The sequence below is a fragment of the Coregonus clupeaformis genome, chromosome 24 (genome assembly GCF_020615455.1).
Source record: "Coregonus clupeaformis isolate EN_2021a chromosome 24, ASM2061545v1, whole genome shotgun sequence".
Lineage (NCBI taxonomy): Eukaryota > Metazoa > Chordata > Actinopteri > Salmoniformes > Salmonidae > Coregonus > Coregonus clupeaformis.
Genome location: NC_059215.1, coordinates 35,023,021 through 35,049,159, shown reverse-complemented (window position 1 = coordinate 35,049,159; position 26,139 = coordinate 35,023,021). Strand labels below are relative to the sequence as shown.

General features: G+C 48.8%; 1 protein-coding gene across 3 annotated transcripts in view; it reads left to right on the top strand.

Moving 5' to 3' along the window:
- Nucleotides 1–26,139, top strand: part of ptpn11b (protein tyrosine phosphatase non-receptor type 11b) — a 71,782-nt gene that overhangs the window by 18,764 nt on the left and 26,879 nt on the right. For 2 of the 3 annotated variants that reach the window (XM_041846092.1, XM_041846091.1), the window contains exons 1-2: nucleotides 17,551–18,067; nucleotides 23,456–23,578. In XM_041846092.1, the coding sequence (XP_041702026.1) occupies nucleotides 17,931–18,067; nucleotides 23,456–23,578 (260 nt within the window). In that variant the 5' untranslated portion in view covers nucleotides 17,551–17,930. Of the gene's footprint in view, nucleotides 1–17,550; nucleotides 18,068–23,455; nucleotides 23,579–26,139 lie in introns of those variants that run through there. The other variant, XM_041846093.1, reaches the window with a different exon arrangement.

The following is a 26,139-nucleotide window of genomic DNA, read 5'->3' as shown; positions in this document are numbered from 1 at the left end:
GTCTGCGTCTAGGACCTGTCGCCGCGGAATCCAACTCCTCTCTTCAGGGCCATACCCCTCCCAGTCCACGAGATACTGGAAACCCCGGCCCCGCCGTCTGGAATCCATGATGCGACGCACCGTGTAGGCAGGACCACCTCCGATCATCCGAGGAGGAGGAGGAGGAGGCGGAGGAGGCAACAGAGGACTGAGGAAGACAGGCTTGAGGCAGGAGACATGAAAGGTGGGATGGACTCTGAGCGTCCTCGGTAGTTTGAGTCGAACTGCCACTGGATTGATCACCTTCTCCACCACAAACGGACCAATGAACTTCGGTAACAACTTCCTAGACTCAGTCCGTAACGGAAGATCCCGTGTGGCCAACCAAACCCCTATCTCCGATGGTATAGGTGGGAGCGGGAATCCGCGACGATTCGCCTGGAGCTGATACCGGTCCGAAACTCTAAGGAGTGCCTTTCTGGCCCGATGCCAGGTCCGTGGCAACGCCGAATATGGGCCTGAACAGAAGGCACTGAGAGCTCCTTCTCCTGAGAAGGAAACAGGGGAGGTTGGTAGCCATACAGGCACTGGAAGGGAGACATCCCAGTGGCAGATGTAGGAAGAGTATTGTGGGCATACTCAACCCAAGGCAACTGAGAGACCCAGGAGGTGGGGTTGGAAGAGACCAGACAGCGTAGCGTTGATTCCATCTTCTGGTTGGCTCTCTCCGCCTGACCATTGAATTGGGGGTGAAAACCAGATGTGAGACTGACCGTAGCTCCAATGGCCAAACAGAAGGACTTCCAGACAGCAGAGGTAAACTGAGGGCCACGGTCGGAAACGATATCACTGGGCAAACCGTGGACCCTGAAAACCTCCCTAACCAGGATCTCGGACGTCTCCGAGGCAGAGGGAAGCTTGGCAATTGGCACAAAGTGGGCGAACTTGCTGAATCTGTCCACGATAGTCAGAACGACCGTGTTCCCCTCAGAAGCGGGCAACCCCGTGACGAAGTCCAGGGGCCAGATGCGACCATGGTCGCCGGGGAATAGGAAGGGGGTGAAGTAGTCCAGAGCTGGGCCGATTGGTACTCTTATTCTGCGCACACACTGGACAGGCAGCAACAAAACCCCGAGTATCCTCGGCCATGGCAGGCCACCAAAACGTCTGCGAAGAAACGCCATAGTCCGAGCCACGCCAGGGTGACAAGCCATCTTGCTGGCGTGGGACCATTTGAGGACAGCAGGACGAACCGACTCAGGCACAAACAACCGACCGGGTGGACCGTTACCGGGACCGGGCTGAGTCCGAAGGGCCGCCAGCACCTCCTCCTCAATCTTCCACATAACTGCTCCCACGACGCAGTTCCGGGGAGGATTGTCTCGGTCTTGGACCCACTCTCCTCCGTCTTGGAGAACATCCGGGACAAGGCGTCCGCCTTGCCGTTCTTAGATCCAGGTCGGAACGTCAGGGCAAACTTGAATCGTCCGAAAAACAACGCCCACCTGGCCTGACGAAGTTGAGACGTTTAGCCGATTGCACGTAAGCAAGATTCTTGTGGTCCGTCCAGACAATAAACGGTTGCTCCGCCCCCCTCCAACCAGTGGCGCCACTCCTCCAAGGCAAGTTTCACCGCGAGAAGCTCCCGGTTACCCACATCGTAATTCCTCTCCGCAGGCGAAAGGCGACGAGAGTAGTAGGCGCAGGGATGGAGTTTACTGTCCGTGGAGCATCGCTGCGACAGGATGGCGCCAACTCCCACATCAGACGCGGTCCACTTCAACGACGAACTGACGGGCCGTGTCCGGTTGAGAGAGAATCGGTGCGTTGGTGAATCGCCTCTTCAAATCCAGAAACGCTCGATCCGCCTCCGGATTCCACTTGAAGGTCCTGATGCTGGAAGTCAAGGCAGTTAACGGAGCGGCCACACGGCTGTAATCCCGGATGAATCTGCGGTAGAAATTCGCAAACCCCAAAAATCTCTGGAGCTGCAATCTCGTACCGGGCTGGGCCCATTCCAGAACCGCTCTAACCTTCTCCTGGTCCATCCTAATCTCTCCCCTGGAGATGATGTACCCGAGAAAGGATGTCGTGTGGGGCGTGAAACTCGCACTTCTCGGCCTTCACAAACAGGCGATTCTCCAACAATCGCTGCAGAACCTGCCGGACATGCTGGACGTGGTCGGAAGGTTCCTTCGAGAAGATCAGAATGTCATCCAGGTAAACAAACACAAAGAGACCGATCATATCTCTCAGGACGCCGTTCACCATACTCTGGAATACCGCTGGAGCATTGGTCAGTCCAAACGGCATCACCTGATACTCGAAGTGACCCATCGGTGTATTGAAACCCGTCAACCACTCGTCCCCCTCTCTGATCCGGGACCAGGTGATACGCATTGCGTAGGTCTAGCTTGGTGAACACCGTAGCACCCTGTAAGGAGTCGAAGGCAGAACTCATCAAGGGCAGGGGATACTTGTTCTTGACCGTGATGTCATTCAACCCCCGATAATCAATACACGGTCGAAGAGAGCCATCCTTCTTACCCACAAAGAAGAATCCTGCCCCCAGGGGTGATGACGAGGGACGAACGAGACCAGCAGCTAGGGACTCCTTGATGTAGGTCTCCAACGCCTCACGTTCAGGTCGGGAGATACTGTATAACCTTCCCTTGGGGTAGACAGCTCCAGGGACCAGGTTGATGGCACAATCATATGGTCGGTGGGGAGGGAGTGACAGAGCCTTCTGCTTACTGAAAACTTCCCCCAAATCGTGATATGTCTCGGGAACCAGGGACAAATCTGGGGGTTTAGCCTCAATCACCTGACTGGGAACCGAATGGGGGCAGGCAGTCTTGAGACAGTTAGCATGACAATCAAGGCTCCAACTCGTTACCTTGCCCGGTCACCCAATCGAACGTGGGATTGTGTTCCTTCAGCCAGGGGTATCCAAGGACCAGAGGAACATGGGAAGACGGCAGAATGAAGAATGAAATCATCTCAGAATGATTCCCCGACAACCGCATCTTAACCGGTTCAGTCCTCATCGTGATACGTGCCAGACTACTGCCGTTCAGAGTGGTAGCTTCAATGGCTTCCGGCAATTGCTCCTTGGAAAGCCCCAGCTGTTCCACCAACTCGGCATCTAGAAAGCTTCCATCGGCACCTGAATCGATAAAAGCGTTAATCGCTAAGCTCTGATTCCTGTTCATAAGGGTAGCCGGGAAACGGGGTCTGACAGAGGTATTGAGAGGTCGAAACTGGCTCGCTAAAAGTCCTCCCAACTTTAGCGAGCCGCGCAGTTTGACGACCCGACTGGATCCTGAGAAGCTGATCGGTTGGACGGAACCCATTGCTTCTCCCTCCTTCGCTCTCGGACTCGATTATCCACCCGAATAGACAAAGCTACCAAGCTGTCCAGGTCACTAGGCTCCGGATAGGAGATCAACTCATCCTTGAGCTGCTCCGACAGACCCTGGTAAAAGGCCGCTTGCAGAGACTCCTCGTTCCACCCACTCTCCACAGCCAACGTCTTGAACTCGATCACGAAGTCGGCCACGCTGCGAGTTCCTTGGCGAAGCGAAAACAGGCGCCTAGCTGCGTCCCCTCCTCGGACGGAATGGTCGAAGAGCTTCCTCATCTCGGCCGTGAACCCCTGGTATGAAGCCATGCAGGGATCCTGTCGTTCCCAAACGGCTGAAGCCCACTCCAGCGCTCGACCACGCAGCAACTCAATCACAAAGGCTATCCTAGCCTTGTCTGTGGCATAAGAGTAGGGCTGTAGATCGAACACTAGTCCACACTGCATAAGGAAGGAACGGCATCTTCCCAGCTCTCCCTCATACTTATCCGGCGTCGGAACCTTGGGCTCACGGATGGACACAGCTTCAGAAGCGGCAGGCGAGATGGGTGAAACCGGTAGTGGATCCTCCACCGGACACTTGCGTTGGTTCTGGACCTCCGTCAGACCGGTAGAAAGGTTCCAACTGACAACGCGATCTCCTGTAGTACCGTGCTATGATGGCCCAACATCTTCTCCTGCTGGGTAATAGCATGGCGAACAGAGTCCAGGTCCGCTGGGTTCATTACTGGCCGGATCGTTCTGTCACGGTTAACTAAGCCAGAACCCAGAAGCAGACCAGGACACGGTACGTGAGACAAAGGTGAGTGTTTATTAATAGAGTCCGAGTGAAGCTGAATAATCCAGGGAACAGAGCGGGTGGCGTGGATGGGTTGTTGAGGGTGCAGTGGTTGGTCCGGTACTGGCTCGGCAGCCGCCGACCATCAGGCAGAGGTTGGGTGAAGGTTCCGGGTGAGAGACTGCAGACAGAACAAAACGGAGGTCAGTACACAGCAAGTCAAAAAGGTGCAAAACAACAAAACTAACACTACTGGCTCAGAGACTGATTCGCTGACAACATACTGTTCATGGCTAACGATCCGGCAGGAACTGGATGTTGGGCCAGAGCCTAAGAAGGGTGATGATCAGGACCAGGTGTGCAGATTGCTGATGGGATGCAGGTGCGGAAAACCAGAGCGCTCCCCGGAGCGTTCCCGAACCCTCGGGAAACTGGAGAATACGAGCAGGAACACTAGTCACCAGACAGGACCCGACTCAGACAGCCGGGATCGTCACAGACACATGGACAGTGACGCATTCAATACTGCCTTGCACACTCTTGCCTGCATCTAGCTGATCTAAGGTGTAATCATTAGTCCAACAGTTGCAAACAAGAGTTTCTACTGGACAAATTCAGGAATGTTTATCCCCGTTTCGTTCTGTTTGCTTCCGTTTAAGAAACTTTTTTCAACAGAATCAATGGAATGAATACACCCCTGATCACGAGTAAACACAGTGTGACGAGGTGTGAAAGAAGGAGTCAGGCGCAGGAGGTAAAATACCGAAGTCCAGAGTTTAATCCATTTGCATAAATCAAACGCCCCAAGCATCAAACGAAACTGTACAAGGGAAAACATCCACCTTGGCAACCGAGCTACACGCTCTCACAACAAAACAATCACTCACAAAGACAAGGGGAACAGAGGGAACACTTATACACATACTAATTAGGGGAATGAGCACCAGGTGTGTGTGATTGACAAGTGGAGTGATGAGAATGGGATCAGCAGAAGCTAGTACAACGGTGACAACGAACGCCGAAGCCTGCCCGAACCAGGAGGGGTGGCAGCCTCAGCACCGTTCCTCCGGACCGTACCCATCTCACTCCACGAGATACTGAAGGCCCCCCACCCGACGCCTCGAATCCAGGATGGAACGGACCGAGTACGCTGGGGCCCCCTCAATGTCCAGAGGAGGTGGAGGAACCTCCCGTACCTCAGACTCCTGGAGCGGACCAGCTACCACCGGCCTGAGGAGAGACACATGAAACGAGGGGTTAATACGGTAATCAGGGGGGAGTAACAACCTGTATGTTACCTCGTTTATTCTCCTCATGACTTTAAACGGCCCCACAAACCGCGGGCTCAGCTTCCAGCAGGGCAGGCGGAGGGGCAGATTCCTGGTCGAGAGCCAGACCCGATTCCCCGGTACGAACACCGGGGCCTCCCTGCGGTGGCGGTCATTGTTGGCCTTCTGACGATCACAGCGCGCTGGAGGCGAACGTGGGCAGCGTCCCAAGTCTCCTCCGCGCGCTGAAACCAGTCATCCACCGCGGGAGCCTCGGTCTGGCTCTGGTGCCACGGTGCCAGGACCGGTTGATACACCAAAAAACATTGGAAGGGTGTTAGGTTAGTGGAGGAGTGGCGGAGAGAGTTCTGAGCATATTCTTCCCATGGCAGGAACACCGACCACTACCCCGGCCGGTCCTGACAGTAGGTCCGCAGGAACCTACCCACATCTTGATTCACCCTTTCCACCTGCCCATTGCTCTCGGGGTGAAAACCAGAGGTCAGGCTGACCGAGACCCCCAGACGTTCCATGAACGCCTTCCAGACTCTAGACGTGAACTGGTGACCTCGGTCGGACACTATATCCTCTGGTACCCTGTAGTGCCGGAAGACGTGGGTAAACAGAGCCTCCGCAGTTTGTAGGGCCGTGGGGAGACCGGGCAGAGGAAGGAGGCGGCAGGACTTTGAAAAGCGGTCCACAACGACCAGGATCGTGGTGTTACTTTGGGAGGGGGGAAGATCAGTGAGAAAATCAATACTCAGGTGAGACCATGGTATTGTGGAACTGGTAAAGGTTGTAGCTTACCCGCTGGGAGGTGCCTTGGTGCCTTACTCTGGGCGCATACTGAGCATGAGGAAACATACACCCTCACGTCCTTAGCCAAGGTAGGCCACCAGTACTTCTTGGTCAGGCAGCGCATTGTACGACCGATACCTGGATGACCAGAGGTGGTGACGTGTGTGCCCAGTAGATAAGACGATCACGGATAAGCGCAGGCACGTACTGCAGCCCAGCTGGACACAGCGGTGGAGATGGATCTGTGCGTAATGCCTGCGCTATATCTGCGTCCATCGCCCATACAACCGGCGCCACAATGCAGGAGGCCGGGAGTATGGGGGTGTTGTCTCTGGGCCTCTCCTCTGTGTCATACAGCTGAGACAGTGCGTCTGCCTTCACGTTCTTCGTACCCGGAATGTATGAGAGTATGAAATCAAACCGGGTGAAGAAGAGGGCCCACCTGGCCTGGCGAGGATTCAGCCTCCTCGCTGCCCGAATGTACTCCAGGTTACGGTGGTCTGTCCAGACGAGGAAAGGGTGTTTCACCCCTTCGAGCAAATGTCTCCAGACCGTCAAGGATTCGGACAACAGCCAACAGCTCCCGATCACCAACGCCGTAGTTCTGCTCTGCCAAGCTGAGCTTCTTAGAAAAGAAGGCACAGGGGCGGAGCTTGGGTGGCATTGCCTGAGCGTTGGGATAAGACAGCTCCTATCCCTACCTTGGATGCATCCACCTCCACTACGAATGGTAATGATGGATCAGGGTGAGCCAGTACCGGGGCTGAGGTGAACAGACCCTGCAATCTACTGAATGCCAAATCTGCCTCAGCAGACCAGCAGAACCGGGATGGCCCACCCTTCAACAAGGAGGTAATGGGAGCTGCGACCTTGCCAAAACCCAGATTAAACCTTCGAGAGTAGTTGGCAAAGCCAAGGAAGCGCTGCACATCCTTTACCGGGGTTGGAGTCGGCCAATTACGCACGGCTGCAATGCGGTCTCCATCCATCTCCACACCTGTGGTGGTAATGCGATATCCGAGGAAGGAGATTGACTGCTGGAAAAACTCACACTTCTCTGCCTTGGCATAAAGATAATTTTTCAGCAGTCGGACCAGTACTTTGCGAACCAGGGACACATGCTCGGCGCGCGTAGCGGAATACACCAGGATGTCATCGATGTAGACCACCACACCATGACCAAGCATGTCCCGAAATACCTAGTTCACAAAGGACTGGAAAATGGATGGAGCATTCATCAAACCGTAGGGTATCACCAGGTATTCATAATGCCCTGAGGTTGTGCTGAATGCTGTTTTCCACTCATCCTCCTGAGGTCTAATTTGGTGAAAAAACGGGCCCCAAGCATTGACTCAATCACTGAAGGAATGAGGGGAAGAGGATAACTAAATCACACCGTCACATTATTCTGTCACGACTGTCAGTGAGATGCGGTTGAAAAAGTCAGGCGCAGGACACAGAACTCTCGGAAACGTACTTTAATCCGATACTGAAAAGATGAACACAGAATAACTCCACACAGGGAGGAAATAACCCGCTCACAAACGACATACGTGAAGGGAAACAATCACACACAAGATCCCGATGAGAGACAGGGGTAATTATAGGGCAACAATCAAACATAATGTGGAACAGGTGTAAACAATACAGACAAAACTAGACAGACACCGATAACATCGATCGGCAGCAGCTAGTACTCCGGGGACGACGAACGCCGAAGCCTGCCCGAGCAAGGAGGAGGAGCAGCCTCGGCAGAATCCGTGACAGTACCCCCCTTGACGCGGCGGCTCCAGCCGTGCGCCAACCCCGGCCTCGGGACGGCCAGGAGGACGCGGAGCAGGGCGAGTCGGATGACCCCGTGGAACTCTGTCAACAGGGAGGGATCTAGGATGTCCCTCCTAGGGACCCAGCACCGTTCCTCCGGACCGTACCCCTCCCACTCCACGAGATACTGCAGACCCCCCATCCGACGCCTCGTGTACGCCGGAGCCCCTTCAATGTCTAGTGGGGGCTGAGGGGCCTCTCGTACCTCATTCTCCTGGAGTGGACCAGCTACCACCGGCCTGAGGAGAGACACATGCAACGAGGGGTTAATGCGATAATTAATAGGCAGTTTTAACCTATAACATACCTCGTTCAATCTCCTCAGGACTTTAAATGGCCCCACAAACCGCCGACCCAGCTTCCGGCAGGGCAGGTGAAGGGGCAGGTTTCTGGTCGAGAGCCAGACCCGATCTCCAGGTGCATAAACCGGACCCTCACTGCGGTGGCGATCGGCGCTCGCCTTTTGCCGTCTGATGGCCCGCTGCAGATGGACATGCGCAGCGTTCCATGTCTCCTCCGAGCGCCGAAACCATTCATCCACCGCAGGAGCCTCGATCTGGCTCTGATGCCAGGGTGCCAGAACCGGCTGATAGCCCAACACACACTGGAAAGGCTTAAGATTAGTGGAGGAGTGGCGGAGTGAGTTTTGGGCTATCTCTGCCCAGGGAATATACACCCCGACCACTCCTCCTGCCAGTCCTGGCAATAGGACCTCAGAAACCTACCCAAATCTTGGTTTACTCTCTCCACCTGCCCATTACTCTCAGGGTGAAAACCCGAGTTAAGGCTGATCGAGACCCCCAAACGTTCCATAAACGCCCTCCACACTCTAGAGGTGAACTGGGGACCCCGATCAGACACTATATCCTCAGGCACCCCGTAGTGCCGGAAAACGTGAGTAAACAGGGCTTCGGCAGTTTGTAGGGTTGTAGGAAGACCTGGCATAGGGATGAGACGGCAGGCCTTAGAAAACCGATCCACAACGACCAAGATCGTGGTATTCCCCTGGGAGGGGGGAAGGTCTGTGACAAAATCCACCGACAGGTGAGACCACGGCCGTTGTGGAACGGGTAGAGGTTGTAACTTCCCTCTGGGCAGGTGTCTAGGCGCCTTACACTGGGCGCACACTGAGCAGGAAGAAACGTAAACCCTCACGTCCCTGGCTAAGGTGGGCCACCAGTACTTCCCGCTAAGACAGTGCACCGTCCGACCAATACCAGGATGACCAGAGGAGGGTGACGTGTGAGCCCAATAAATCAGTCGGTCACGGACCTCGAGCGGCACGTACCTCCGTCCCTCTGGACACTCTGGGGGAGTAGGGTCGGTACGTAACTCCCGCTCAATTTCCGTGTCGACCTCCCACACCACCGGTGCCACTAGACAAGACTCCGGTAGTATGGGAGTGGGCTCAATGGACCTCTCCTCTGTGTCATATCGTCGGGACAGGGCGTCTGCCTTAACGTTCTGTGACCCTGGGATATACGTGATCTTAAATACAAACCGGGCAAGAAACATGGCCCACCTAGCCTGACGAGGGTTCAGTCTCTTCACTGCCCGGATGTACTCCAGGTAACAATGGTCAGTCTGAATGAGAAAAGGGTGGTTAGCCCCCTCAAGCCAATGTCTCCACACCTTCAGGGCGTGGACCACCGCTAGCAGCTCCCTGTCCCCCACGTCATAATTGCATTACGCCGGACTGAGCTTCTTGGAATAGAAAGCACAGGGGCAGAGTTTTGGAGGCGTGCCCGAGCACTGAGACAGTATAGCACCGATCCCCGCCTTGGACGCATCCACCTCAACTTGGAACGCCAAAGAGGGATCCGGATGTGCCAGCACCGGAGCCGAGGTGAACAGGTCCTTCAAATGACTAAACGCCCTGTCCGCCTCAGCCGACCACTGCAAACGCACCGGGGCCCCCTTTAGCAGGGAGGTAATGGGAGCTGCTACCTGTCCAAAACCCAGGATAAACCTCCGGTAGTAATTGGCAAAACCCCAAAAACGCTGCACCTCCTTTATCCGTAGTGGGAGTCTGCCAATTACGCACGGCTGAAACGCGGTCACTCTCCATCTCCACCCCTGACGCAGACAACCGGTGTCCCAGGAAGGAGATGGACTCCTGGAAAAACAGACATTTCTCTGCCTTCACATACAGGTCATGCTCCAACAGTCTACACAGCACCCGACGTACCAGGGACACATGCTCGGTACGTGTAGCGGAGTATATCAGAATGTCATCAATATACACCACTACCCCCTGTCCATGCAAATCCCGGAAAATCTTGTCCACAAATGATTGGAAGACTGAAGGAGCATTCATTAGACCATATGGCATGACGAGGTACTCATAGTGACCCGAGGTGGTACTGAATGCTGTCTTCCACTCATCTCCTTCCCGAATGCGCACCAGGTTGTAAGCGCTCCTGAGATCCAATTTTGTGAAGAAGCGCGCCCCGTGTAATGACTCCGTCATACTAGCAATCAGAGGGAGAGGATAGCTGTATTTAATAGTGATCTGATTGAGACCACGGTAATCAATACACGGGCGTAAACCCCCATCCTTCTTCTTCACAAAAAAGAAACGCAGGAGAAGTGGAAGGCCGTATGTATCCCTGTCTCAAGGATTCGGCGACGTATGTCTCCATAGCAACCGTCTCCTCCTGAGACAGAGGATACACATGGCTACGAGGGAGCGCAGCGCCAACCTGGAGGTCTATTGCACAATCCCCCTGTCGATGAGGTGGTAATTGAGTCGCCTTCTTCTTACAGAAGGCGCGTGCCAAATCGGCATACTCAGGAGGAATGTGCATTGTAGGCATTTGGTTCGGACTTTCCACCGTCGTTGCCCCTACGGAAACACCTACACACCGCCCCACACACTGATCAGACCATCCCTTGAGAGCCCTCTGTTGCCATGAAATGTTGGGGTCATGAGATGTTAACCAGGGAAGCCCCAACACCACAGGAAACGCAGGAGAGTCAATTAAATACAACTGTATAGTCTCCTCATGACCCTTCTGCGTCTTCATCTTCAGTGGCGCTGTGACCTCCCTAATCAATCCCGACCCCAAAGGCTGGCTATCTAGGGCATGGATAGGGAAGGGCACATCGACTGGTAATATAGGGATTCCTAACTTATATGAGAAATGGCGATCGATAAAATTCCCAGTTGCGCCTGAATCGACTAGCGCCTTATGCTGGGAGTAAGAAGAAACCTCTGGAAACACAACTTGAATACACATATGAACAACAGAGAGCTCTGGGTGAGTTGTGGCCTTACTCACCTGGATTGACTCATCAGTGCGTTGCCTGCTGCCTCGAATCCGAGGAGACCCTCCCCAGCACCGAACCGCCGTGTGTCCTCGGCGGCCACAGTTGGTGCAGGGGACAGCCTCTCTCCTGGCCTCCCTACTACCAGCACCCCCGAGCTCCATAGGGCTCGGCTCGGAAGTGCTGGGGGATGGAATGGACGGCCCCAGCTCCGGACGTCCGCGGGTAGCCAACAGGGTATCCAGGCGAAGCTTAGGTTGGTGTCCCTGCAGGCCAACTCTCGACGAACGTCCTCTCTTAAGCTACACCTGTAGTGGTCGATGAGGGCCCTATCATTCCATCCCGAATTGGCAGCCAGAGTCCGGAAGTCCAGTGCGAATTCCTGCGCGCTCCTCCTCCCCTGTCTGAGGTGGAACAGACGCTCACCCGCCGCCTTCCCCTCCGAGGGATGATCGAACACCGCCCTGAAGCGGTGGGTGTACTCCGCATAGTTCACAGTAGCGCCGTCTATTCCTCCCCACTCGGCGTTGGCCCACTCCAGTGCCTTGCCAGACAGACAGGAGATGAAGGCGGACACGCTCTCGTATCCTGAGGGTGCCGGGTGAATGGTTGCCAGGTAAAGTTCCACCTGCAGCAGGAAACCCTGACACCCGGCTGCGGTGCCATCATAAGCCCTCGGGAGCGAGAGCCGAATCCCACTGGACTCCGGCTGCGGTGCCATGGCGGCACCAAGATCTTGAAGCATAGCTGCCTGTTGTAGGACGCGCTCCTCGAGTGATCCGGTCGGTGCCGTCGCTCCTGCTGACTCCATGTTGTGGTGTGTGATTCTGTCACGACTGTCAGTGAGATGCGGTTGAAGAAGTCAGGCGCAGGACACGGAACTCTCGGAAACGTACTTTAATCCGATACTGAAAAGATGAACACAGAATAACTCCACACAGGGAGGAAATAACCCGCTCACATACGACATACGTGAAGGGAAACAATCACACACAAGATCCCGATGAGAGACAGGGGTAATTATAGGGCAACAATCAAACATAATGTGGAACAGGTGTAAACAATACAGACAAAACTAGACAGACATCGATAACATCGATTGGCAGCAGCTAGTACTCCGGGGACGACGAACGCCGAAGCCTGCCCGAGCAAGGAGGAGGAGCAGCCTCGGCAGAATCCGTGACATATTCAGTGGTCGATAATCAATGCACGGGCGTAAACTGCCATCTTTCTTCTTCACAAAGAAGAAACTCGAGGAGGCAGGTGAAGTGGAGGGACGTATATACCACTGGCGCAGGGACTCGGTGACGTATATTTCCATAGCCTCCGTTTCAGCCTGTGACAGGGGATACACATGGCTCCTGGGAGGTACAGCATCTACCCGAAGGTTTATCGCGCAATCCCCCTCCCGATGAGGTGGTAATTTAGTCGCTTGTGTCTTGGAAAATGCGAGCGCCAGATCATGGTATTCGGGGGGAATGAGCAAGGTGGGGGTACCGTCTGGACTTTCCACCGTGGTCGCACCAACGGAAACACCTAGACAACTACCCGGACACTCACGCGACCACCCCGTAAGAACCCTCTGCGGCCATGAGAAATTGGGGTTGTGAAGGGCTAACCACGGGATATCCAAGACTACAGGGTAAGCAGGAGACTCAATAATCATAAAGGTGATCTGCTCAACATGTGTGTAATCATGGTGACTGGTACAGTAACTTCCTTAACCAACCCGGACCCTAATGGTCGACTATCTAGTGCTCTGATGGGGAGTGGAATGGTTAGGGGAACCAATGAAATGCCTTGACGGTGTGCAAATGCCCTGTCCATAAAATTCCCAGCTGCGCCTGAATCGACTAGCGCCTTACACTGGGAACCTACCAAGTGATCGGGAAAGGAGATAGATAAAGTACAGTGTGTCGCAAAGGGCTCTGAACACGTTTGGATGTTCGTTACCTGGGGTGATGAGTGAGTACCCTGCCTACCGCCTCCAGACCCAAAAGAACGTTGACTGCGACGTGAGGTGGATTGTCCCTTCGTGCCACCAGAGTGGCACTGTCGCTGTCCTCCTGCGCTCTCTCTACCATCTGCTCAGGGTCGGTCGTCCGGAGTGGGAACTGGAAGACCCCTACCAGGACGTCCTCTGGCTGCTAGCAGATTGTCCCGCCGGATGGCCATGTCCACCAGTTGGGAGAACGATAGCATGGCATCCCGGCAGGCTAGCTCCCGTCGGACGTCCTCCCTTAGGTTGCACCGGAAATGGTCTATCAGGGCCCGCTCGTTCCACCCGGACCCCGCTGCCAGCATCCGAAACTCCAGCGCGTATTCCTGAGCAGTCCCTGTCCCCTGCCTTAGATGAACCAGTCGTTCGCCCGCCTCTCGACCCTCAGGTGGGTGATCAAAAACGGCCCGAAAGAGGCGAGCAAACTTCCCGTAGTTCTCCAACGTGGTACCTCCTCGTTCCATACCGCGTTGGCCCACTCCAGGGCTCTCCCACAAAGGCAGGAAACGAGGACGGATACCTTCTCCCGCTCCCGGGGCTCCGGCCTGATGCTGGAGAAATACAACTCCAGTTGGAGTAGGAATCCCTTACATCTCGCTGCAGTCCCGTCAAACGCCGGTGGCCGGGATATCTGGATCCCTCCAGGGGCTGGGGTGTAGGTGGCTCGATCCGGTTGACCAGCTGGTCTCGATTGATCGGATCCTCTCCTCTCCAGGCGTTCCACCACCTGAAGAACCCGATCCATTGCTTCCCCCAAGCTGGCCAACATCGAGGAATGCTCCTGGACCCTTGCCACAACTCCAGGCATGTGGTCTTCTCCTGCTGACTCCATAATCAGATTGGGTGAGTGATTCTGTGACGAGGTGTGAAAGAAGGAGTCAGGCGCAGGAGGTAAAATACCGAAGTCCAGAGTTTAATCCGTTTGCATAAATCAAACGCCCCAAGCGTCAAACGAAACTGTACAAGGGAAAACATCCACCTTGGCAATAACACAGTGAAAAGTCGCTCAACCGAGCTACACGCTCTCACAACAAAACAATCACTCACAAAGACAAGGGGAACAGAGGGAACACTTATACACATACTAATTAGGGGTTTACTAACGCATTAGTTCTATTAGCTATGTTGACTATGATGTTACTTTACATTTAAGTCATTTAGCAGACGCTCTTATCCAGAGCGACTTACAGTTAGTGAATACATATTTGTTTATACTGGCCCCCCGTGGGAATCGAACCCACAACCCTGGCGTTGCAAACGCCATGCTCTATCAACTGAGCTACATCCCTGCCGGCCATTCCCTCCCCTACCCTGGACGACGCTGGGCCAATTGTGCGCCGCCCATGAGTCTCCCGGTCGCGGCCGGCTGCGACAGAGCCTGGATTAACAAAAAGTTTAACAAAGGAAAACAAAATAAGTGTATCTTATTCGACAAGTCCAGGTAGTCCCTCACTGTTTCAGTCTGTTTTCTTACATTTGGTGCCTAGTAAATACGACCCTGCTATTTGGTTTTGTTTGTCTTGAGGTCATGGCAGTCATGGAACATTGAGGCCTGTGGTAATACACAGAATGGAAACTGTTTGGTGTGTCTCTCGAACCTTGACAGAAACATTGATTTCTGCACAGAGAATGGGATGTATAGTTATTATAGCTTGGTAGATGGAGCATGGTGCTGCTGAAATTTCAAACAGAGAAAAAGTTGACTGTTAGAAATGTCAAACGTGCTCATTCAGTGCTCAACAACTCACATAAAAAGAACAAATACATAAAAATAATAAAACACTACATTGCTGTCATCTTGCTACTACAGCAATACAAGGTATTGTACTGGTAACAGTCATGTACTCGTAATTTCTCTATTCGCCTACTGACTGACTGTTTTTGAACCAGGTGGATCATCGAGTGACCCCTATTCTACAGTACGTCAGGTGTGTTTCTGAGTCTCCACACGCAAAAAAAGTATACTTTGGCAAATGATCCTTTCATTGCTACAGTTGAAGTCGGAAGTTTACATACACCTTAGCCAAATACATTTAAACTCAGTTTTTCACAATTCCTGACATTTAATCCTAGTAAAAATCCCCTGTCTTAGGTCAGTTAGGATCACCACTTTATTTTAAGAATGTGAAATGTCAGAATAATAGTAGAGAGAATGATTTATTTCAGCTTTTATTTATTTCATCACATTCCCGGTGGGTCAGAAGTTTACATACACTCAATTAGTATTTGGTAGCATTGCCTTTAAATTGTTTAACTTGGGTCAAACGTTTCGGGTAGCCTTCCACAAGCTTCCCACAATAAGTTTGGTGAATTTTGGCCCATTCCTCCTGACAGAGCTGTTGTAACTGAGTCAGGTTTGTAGGCCTCCTTGCTCGCACACGCTTTTTCAGTTCTGCCCACAAATTTTCTATAGGATTGAGGTCAGGGCTTTGTGATGGCCACTCCAATACCTTGACTTTGTTGTCCATAAGCCATTTTGCCACAACTTTGGAAGTATGCTTGGGGTCATTGTCCATTTGGAAGACCCATTTGTGACCAAGCTTTAACTTCCTGACTGATGTCTTGAGATGTTGCTTCAATATATCCACATAATTTTCCTTCCTCATGATGCCATCTATTTTGTGAAGTGCACCAGTCCCTCCTGCAGCAAAGCACACCCACAGCATGATACTGCCACCCACGGGCTTCACGGTTGGGATGGTGTTCTTCGGCTTGCAAGCAACCCCCATTTTTCCTCCAAACATAACAATGGTCATTATGGCCAAACATTTCTATTTTTGTTTCATCAGACCAGAGGACATTTCTCAAAAAAGTACGATCTTTGTCCCTATGTGCAGTTGCAAACCGTAGTCTGGCTTTTTTATGGCGGTATTGGAGCAGTGGCTTCTTCCTTGCTGAGCGGCCTTTCAGGTTATGTCGATATAGGACTCGTTTTACTGTGGATATAGACACTTTTGTACCTGTTTCCTCCAGCATCTTCACAAGGTCCTTTACTGTTGTTCTGGAATTGATTTGCACTTTTCGCACCAAATTACGTTCATCTCTAGGAGACAGAACACGTCTCCTTCCTGAGCGGTATGACGGCTGCGTGGTCCCATGGTGTTGCGTACTATTGTTTGTACAGATGAACGTGGTACCTTCAGGCATTTGGAAATTGCTCCCAAGGATGAACCAGACTTGTGGAGGTCTAAAAACATGTTTCTGATGTCTTGGTTGATTTCTTTTGATTTTCCCATGATGTCAAGCAAAAAGGCATTGAGTTTGAAGGTAGGCCTTGAAATACATCCACAGGTACACCTCCAATTGGCTCAAATGATGTCAATTAGCCTATCAGAAGCTTCTAAAGCCATGACATCATTTTCTGGACTTTTCCAAGCTGTTTAAAGGCACAGTCAACTTAGTGTATGTAAACTTCTGACCCACTGGAATTGTGGTACAGTGACCTGTGGGGATGTTTTTCATCGGCAGGGACTGGTCAGAATTGAAGGAATGATGGATGGCGCTAAATACAGATAAATTCTTCAGGGAAACCTGTTTCAGTCTTCCAGAGATTTGAGACTGGGACGGGGGTTCACCTTCCAGCAGGACAATAACCCTAAGCATACTGCTAAAGCAACACTTGAGTGGTTTTAGGTCCTCTGTAGCTCAATTGGTAGAGCATGGCGCTTGTAACGCCAGGGTAGTAGGTTCGATCTCCGGGACATTTACATTTTACATTTTAGTCATTTAGCAGACGCTCTTATCCAGAGCGACTTACAGTTAGTGACCACCCATACGTAAAAATGTATGCACACATGACTGTAAGTCGCTTTGGGTAAAAGCGTCTGCTAAATGGCATATTATTATTAAGGGGAAACATTTAAATGTCTTGGAATGGCCTAGTCAAAGCCCAGACCTCAATCCAATTGAGAATCTGTGGTATGACTTAAAGATTGCTGTACACCAGCGGAACCCTGTAGTTGCTGTAAAAGGTGGCTCTACAAAGTATTGACTTTGGTGGGGTGAATAGTTATGCACGCTCAAGATTTCAGTTTTTTTGTCTTATTTCTTGTTTGTTTCACAATATAAAATATTTTGCATCTTCAAAGTGGTAGGCATGTTGTGTAAATCAAATGATACAAATGATGATACCTCCCAAAAATCCATTTTAATTCCAGGTTGTAAGGCAACAAAATAGTAAAAATGCCAAGAGGGGTGAATACTTTCGCAAGCCACTGTATTTGTGTCTAATCCCTTGGTGAATGCCGGTGGTAATCGGTTATGATTTGCTGCTGCTGTTTGAAAAGTTCCTCAGTAATCTCCTGGGCTTGGAATGAGAAAAAACATGGTGCCCGGGTGGATGAGGGGGTTAGGTGCAATCTGGGCCAGTGTCAGTCCCCAGATGTCTGCAGCTTCCTGTGGCTTTGGCCCCGTCTGTTCCCTCGTCCCTCAGCTCCACTACTGTCTACTGTCGACGTCACTCTCTCTTTCTCTTTGTCTCTCTCTTTTTCTCTCATGTTAATCTGCTTTGTGAATGACAAGCCGTCAATAAAGCGTGATTCATCCTGATCTGAGTGTCATTCCACCGGAGGTCCGGAGCGAAGGCACAGGACAACGACCCGCCATTCCAAGGACTGGGTTTACTCGTTTGACTTTGTAGGGACATTATCGATTTAGATGTTTGCCCAGCGGTTGAGCTCAAGCTCCCCACGAGTCCGGTTAAATTGGATCCACAGTTTTGCCATCAAACAGAAATATGAAAGGATGTGTGTTTCACGGCTACTTGAAGGCTGTACGAAAGTCTCACAAGGCTTGTAAGTAGATCTAGTGTTAACATGTATGTTGATGTCCTTATCTTATGAATACAGTCACTTGAGAAAAAAAACCCATCACTAGTCATGGATTTATGGTCCTAAATATGAACATGAAAATACCCAAATACATATTACTGTGCCAGGGCATAGAAACTTGATCTAGTAAATATTGTATGTGGAGTTTAATAAAATGATCTCTTGTTGTTGCGCTCGCTGCATGTATCACTGTCCATACTTCTTTGGGAAGCGTAGGGAAGGAAAGCAATATTTTGCTGTGGAAATGAATGTGCTATGTGACTCACTGTTTCTATAAATGGCAGTGTCAAAATGTATTCTTTTCCCACTCATGTTGAATCACTGGCATTTACCAAAATTCCCATCTTATCGCTGATATTTTGTATTAAGCCATTCTCAAAAAGTCCCCAGCAGTGTTTTTCTTAACACATTGTAAACAGTGTTCTGAAAGTATTGGTGTATTTTACACCACCACTACATACACTGTATCACTGTAGCTACGTCCAGATTCTTCACACTTCTCCTAAAGTGTGCACTTGCACACTCCTAGTCATGGATTTAACAATGTTGGGAACCCCCCCTCCCAAAGCTTGTACAGTACCAATCCAATGCTTGTAAATCCATGACGGGGAATGTGCCTGTGCATACTTTAAGAGACGTGTGGAGAATCAGGACGCACCTTAGATATTGTGCTGGTGCTAGCTAAATGGTTTGGATTCTGAAGCAACTGATCGAGATGTGCAATAGCAAGCACTTGTAGGAAAGGGTGGTATTGTAAAGCAGTGAACCAGGTCTTGAGGCGTAACAGGCTACTGACAGTGTCACAACACCACTCGACTTAGTTTGTTTGTTTCTTGTCATTTATTGACCTGGCAGGACTAAGGACGAGGGCCTTTGTGAGGATACTGCGCACTGATTGGATTAAATTGAACAAAGATTTTTTTGAGTGTGTATGAGTTTGTTTAAGCGTCAACCATTGGTGCAACCTGTCTCGTGGCCACAGCAGACCAAGAAGCTACAGATTGCACCTTTAAGTCTGATACCAGAATATTGCACTATATTCATCTAAGAGCGTATCCAACCATATTCAACACAGTGTTTTGTGCATCTACAAAACGGACCATGAGCTCTCTTTTTCATTCACAACATAATTGCAATGGGCTCATCAACATTAGCTGTTGTTTTAATGTCATGTAGGCTGGATTTATTATGCTTAATGCAAATGGATTCACAGTTCTGCACTTTCACAAGACTTGAAAAGCCACAATAGTGAATTCGTATTGCATTTTCTTCCCGGTTCCTAAACATCTTTGCTGCACGAGAGAAGCAGAGATGAGAGACAATTTATGACATTATTCTTGTGAGCAAGGGTTTATTTAGTCTTATAGGGCAACAAGTAATGACAGAAGAGAAGCTGCATGTATCTAATTATAGTCAAGTTGACTAACAAATAGCCTACCAAATTGAAGTGGTGGAAAAAGTACCCAGTTGTCCTAAAGTAAAGATACCTTAATAGAAAATGCCTCAAGTAAAAGTGAAAGTCACCCAGTAAAATACTAATTGAGGAAAATTGTAATCCCCTGTAGCTCAGTTGGTAGAGCATGGCACTTGCAACACCAGGGTTGTGGGTTCGATTCCCACGGGGGGCCAGTATGAAAATGTATGCACTCACTAACTGTAAGTCGCTCTGGATAAGAGCGTCTGCTAAATGACTAAAAAGTCTAAAGTATTTGGTTTTAAATATACTTAACTATCAAAAGTAAAAGTATAAATATTTTCTAATTCCTTATATTAAGCAAACCAGACTGCACTATTTTCTTGTTATTTTAATGTACGGATAGCCAGTGGCACACTCCAACACTCAGACATCATTTACAAACTAAGCATGTGTGTTTAGTGAGTCCGCCAGATCAGAGGCAGTAGGGATGACCAGGGATGTTCTCTTGATAAGTGCTTAAATTGGACCATTTTCCTGTCCTTCTAAGCATTCAAAATGTAACGAGTACTTTTGGGTGTCAGGGAAAATGTATGGAGTAAAAAGTAAATTATTTTCTATAAGAATGTAGTGAAGTAAAAGTTGTCAAAAAATATAAACAGTAAAGTAAAGTACAGATACCAAAAGAAACGACTTAAGTAGTACTTTAGAGTAATTTTACTTAAGTACTTTACACCACTGACAAATTGTTGGAAATTATAAGCAGAAACATAGGCCTATATATAAAAGGGCCTGTCAAAAATTAATTCCGTTATCTCTGCATTTTCTATATTTGCGGGTTAGGATCAGGTGCGTGCCTAAGATTTTCACTTCATCACATATAGTCGGGCGGTTGCAGATAGGTTATTAGCTAATGCAGGCAGGTGCGGGTGAACAAACAGCTGACACTAGCATCACTAGCTCTCATGCTACAAAAGGTTGGAGACCCCTGAGTTAGAGGTTTTAACCATGTGAACTGGCTGAACCATGAGCTGCAAATCCAAACAACTGACTCACTGACACGCTTTCTGCTTTACTACTTTAGCATACAGTGGCTTGCGAAAGTATTCACCCCCCTTGGCATTTTTCCTATTTTGTTGCCTTACAACCTGGAATTTAACTGGATCTTTTGGGGGTTTGTATCCCCGCCTTATCTTAGCTCATTGGTCACCATAGCAACACCCACCCATAGTATGCGCTCCAGCAGGTATATCTCACTGGTCATTCCCAAAGCCAATACCTCCTTTGGCCGCCATTCCTTCCGGTTCTCTGCTGCCAATGACTGGAACGAACTGCAAACATCTCTGAAGCTGGAGACACTTATCTCCCTCACTAACTTTAAGCATCAGCTGTCAGAGCACCTTACCGATCACTGCACCTGTACACAGCCCATCTGAAATTAGCCCACCCAACTACCTCATCCCTATATTGTTATTTATTTTGCTCATTTGCACCCCAGTATCTCTATTTGCACATCATCTCTTGCACATCTATCATTCCAGTGTTAATACTAATTGTAATTATTTTACACTATAGCCTATTTATTGCCTTACCTCCATAACTTGCTACATTTGCACACACTGTATATATATTTTCTGTTGTATTTTTGACTTTATGTTTTGTTTTACCCCATATGTAACTCTGTGTTGTTGTTTTTATCGCACTGCTTTGCTTTATCTTGGCCAGGTCGCAGTTGTAAATGAGAACTTGTTCTCAACTGGCTTACCTGGTTAAATAAAGGTGAAATAAAATAAAAATAAAAATTTGATTTACACAACATGCCTACCAGTTTGAAGATGCAAAATACTATTTATTGTGAAACAAACAAGAAATAAGACAAAAATAACAGAACTTGAGTGTGCATAACTATTCACCCCACCAAAGTCAATACTTTGTAGAGCCACATTTTGCAGCAATTACAGCTGCAAGTCTCTTGGGATATGTCTCCATAAGCTTGGCACATCTAGCCACTGGGATATTTGCCCATTCTTCAAGGCAAAACTGTTCCAGCTCCTTCAAGTTGGATGGGTTCCGCTGGTGTACATCAATCTTTAAGTCATACCACAGATTCTCAATTGGATTTAGGTCTGGGCTTTGACTAGGCCATTCCAAGACATTTAAATGCTTCCCCTTAAACCATTCAAGTGTTGCTTTAGCAGTATGCTTAGGGCCATTGTCCTGCTGGAAAGTGAACCTCCGTTCCAGTCTCAAATCTCTGGAAGACTGAAACAGGTTTCCCTCAAGAATGTCCCTGTATTTAGCGCCATCCATCATTCCTTCAATTCTGACCAGTTTCCCAGTCCCTGCCGATGAAAAACATCCCCACAGCATGATGCTGCCACCATCATGCTTCACTGTGGGGATGGTGTTCTCGGGGTGATGAGAGGTGTTGGGTTTGCGCCAGACATAGCGTTTTCCTTGATGGCCAAAAAGCTCAATCTTTAGTCTCATCTGACCAGAGTACCTTCTTCCATATGTTTGGGGAGTCTCCCACATGCCTTTTGGCAAACACCAAACGTGTTTGCTTATTTTTTTCTTTAAGCAATGTATTTTTTCTGGCCACTCTTCCGTAAAGCCCAGCTCTGTGGAGTGTATGGCTTAAATTGGTCCTATGGACAGATTCTCCAATCTCCGCTGTGGAGCTTTGGATTTAATGGTGTGTATTTCTGTATATTTTTTTAGTTGGAGGACAATGTAACATCAAATGTGTAATGGTTGATAGAGGACGATAGGGTTTATCAAAATGTGAGCTGGATAGAGGAAATGTTATGTTTTACGCCCTGCTTGGTTATATAACACAGGAAGTAAACATTTCCCATTTATATTAAGTTCTGTAAATGTTGGTGTTCTGCTCTCCAAATGTTTATATCTCACTTTTTATGTGTATCTAACTACTGTCACCAAACTGACCCAGTTAGCACATTTGGTTCTTTGGAAGTTGTTGGAACGTACGTTTTTGGTTTCCCATTGGTTCTGGGACCAAAGCCATACGTTTCCTGACCGGTAAAATGTAAATATTTTAAGCGTTTTGTCTGTTCTGGGAATGTAAATGTTTAGGTTGCAGGGAGGTCCTAACAGTTTTCCTGGGAGGTTTTATTAACGTTCTGAGAATGGAAATTATAGGTTATTTGAAGGTAATTAAATACATTCTGAGAACATGTTTCAATAAGACTTTTAATAACACTGCTTGCTTAGTTTGGGTTAAATGTTTTGAACTCCAAGTACAGAGAGGACAAATGGAAATGAATCTGCTTAGGCATTAATGCAAACACATTTCTTTTTTATTGTGGCACAGCGTCAGTGAGATTCTAATCTATGATCTTCTGTTCTCTATCCATGGAATTAGTCCACAACGTTATTCCGAAGTACTGAAATTCCCACAGAAGAACGTTGTTTCTTATCATTCTCTGAACGTTCTGAGCACGTAACTTTAAATAGAACCATTAGGAAACCTGTAGAAAACGTTGTGCTGTAGTACTGAAATTCCCACAGAAGAACATTGTTTCTTAACATTCTCGGAATGTTCTGAGAAGATGACTTTAAATAGAACCATGAGGAAACCTGTAGAAAATGTTATACAGAAGAACTGAAATTCCCACCTAAGAAAAATGGTTCTCAGAACGTTATGTGCTAGCTGGGTATCCTGCACCATTCCCAGAAGGTGTACGAAATAACCATAGGACAACCACGCTCTCACCAAGCTCTAAGAAACATATGGTTCTCAGAACAAGGACTTGGTTGATAGTTGATGAGTTGAATCAGGTGCATTAGTGCTGGGCTAGAAGAAAAATGTATACCCCTGGAAGTCCCTTAGGGATGGATTGAGAAACTCTGGATTTGGCTTTTGTGTTCAAAACTATTCTTTATCTCGCTTACTCTATCTATATGTGTTCTTCAAGGTGGTTCCACCCCAACATCACCGGCATCGAGGCAGAGCAGCTCCTGTTGACGCGGGGGGTCCACGGCAGTTTCCTAGCCCGGCCAAGCAAGAGCAACCCGGGGGATTTTACTCTCTCTGTCAGGTAGGAGGTTCCATGTTACCAGTATGTTACATTTTGGTTCCCAGAATGTTTGTGAGAAAGTTATTTGTCCAATACCTAGCCACCTATGCTCCACAACATTGCCACTGATGTGAAGTTCAGCATTCAGAGAGAACCAAACTCGGTTGTATTGTCTCCTGGGGCCGGCTGAGCGATTTTAATGAGCGCAGGAGTCAAGCCGCATGTCATCTGTGCGTAGTTGGCCGAGCTGAAATGGGAAATAATCGCTACTCAATTAGCAAACTAGCGAGCGAATGAGAGCCTTTGAGTGAACAGTCGCAGCTTGTGGGAATCCGAGCTTGAAATATGCCTTTGTTACTCTCCCGAGTTTCTAGGAAACGGAGAACGTTTGTTTCCCCCCTCGGTTGAAAAATATATATAAAACTGGTGTTCGATAACCTTTCACAATAATTCACATATGATTTAAATCACTTTCTGACTGCACCATTTTCTAACTTGAACGAAACCTTCCATACATGTTTGCCCAAGGTAGAAGTGGTCACAAAGTTACTTTTGGATCTGAAATCATAATCCTGGCAACCCTGTTTGTAAGCTTTCAAATGAGATCAAACTCAACCGTTTATCGTTTTCAGTGATTAAGACATGGATGTATCATGGTAGGGTGGGGTATGCAAAATGGGTCAACTTTGAGCACCTCTAACTCCTGAATGTTTTGGCATACCGGTCCAAAAAGTCACTTTCTGACCACTTCTTCAATGGGCAAACATGTATGGAAAGTTTTAAATCAAAAGGGATGCTGTCCTAAAGTGATTGAATTAAAGTGGATTTACCCTTACATCACCGTCAGACTAAGGTCCGTATCATATTGGAACCTTCCAGATCTCTGACAGCTCACTTGCTCTTCCCTGTCCCACTGATCCCTTTCATAGCAGACACACATCCAGACCTCCAGATGGCCTCTCCAATCTGTCCCGAGATGTTATCTCCAGTGCCACATGTCACCTCTCAAAGTGACACCACACCACCAATTCCCCACTACTATCCACTTCTCCCACTCAGACAATCGCACATTATAGAGTTGGCCTTGGAAATCTGTAATTGTTGTTTAGAAGGGTGTGTAGGGAGTGTATGAGACCGTGTGTGTTTCTGAGCGTGTGCAGGAGGGGAGTGTCCATAATTATGTGGCAGCAACTGCAAATTGACTTCAAAGAGCCAAGCGCTCATAAAATTATATTTATCCTTTTTATCATACACAGACCGAAATCCCACTCATTTACCATGCCTGCATTTTTATACAAGCTTTTTAGTATATCTGAAAGGTGTAGGGGGTAAAAAACATTGAAAAATAAAAGCCACCTATAGACCTAGTCAGGATTCCTGCATTTTCACAGACCCTGTAACCAAAATACAGGTATCGGATCTGTGTGAATGGTTCTCTGCTTTTCTGCAGGTAAATTCATAAACACCTCCCTAATTTCAACTGCAAACAGCCGCCATGGTTTAACAACACTCCCCACCCCTCCCAATTTGCCAGTTACCCACTGCTATGTATAAAAGGGGCGTACCTGCAAATAATGGGTAAATAAGGGACTGTTTGAAAGGAGGTCATATAAACATACCACATCTTCTGTCTGAAATGTGTATTTCTGACCACTTCTACCATGGGCAAACATGTATGGAAGGTTTCATTCAAATCAAAAGGGGTGCAGTCAGAAAGTGATTGAATTCATATAGAACGACTCTTACGCCACAACAGCCCTTCGAGGAATATGACCTCCATGTATGAAATCATAAAGTCTAACCCTTTCCTATGACATCAAATTTCACTGAATTATGAACAGTTGTAGTTGAACAGTTGTAGACCAGTTCTGTAGTTGGAGAGCTGAATACAAAAGAGAAATGTGGAGTTCTGGTAAACAGCAGGCCTCTGTGACTTCCTGCAGCGTGAGGAGAGCGAGAGTGGCTCTGCTTTGGCAACGGAAGCTTTTAAGAGGCTCATGAGTTGAAAAAGCTCCTGGAAAATGTCCAGCGTCGTCCTTTAGCGCACCGCTCATTAGCAGAGAGAAGGAGAGAGAGCAGTTAGGCTGGCAGCAGCAGTGAGTGGTGAGTGTGGCAGGCCAGGCAGTAGCTCCAAATAATGTTAAGGCCGGGGGCCCATGTCGAGGTCTGACTTGGCTGATGCCTGTGGTGACTGAGGACTGCGTGTGTGGGTGTGTGTGTGTGTGTGTGTGTGTGTGGGTGGTATGATTTAGAATTGAGAATTGGCAGCCTTATTTTGTGTCTGTACTGTTTTGCTATTGAAAGTAGGCTACGCGCCAACATCAATGCATAAGATTTAATTTTCTAACACATGTATTTGCTTGAGAGATTACACAAAAAATAAATAAAATATCCTGTTTGATAGTGGAAAAACCAAAAAGCCATACGTATTAATTTATCATGAACAGATGAAAGTCATTTTAAATGAACTGATGAGAGCCATGTCCTTTTAAGCACATTTCTTTGCACTTTGTTTTCTTTGTGACTATTCAGAGATGCCTTACCCTGTGACCAAGCTAACTGTCTCTTACTTGTGTACTCAC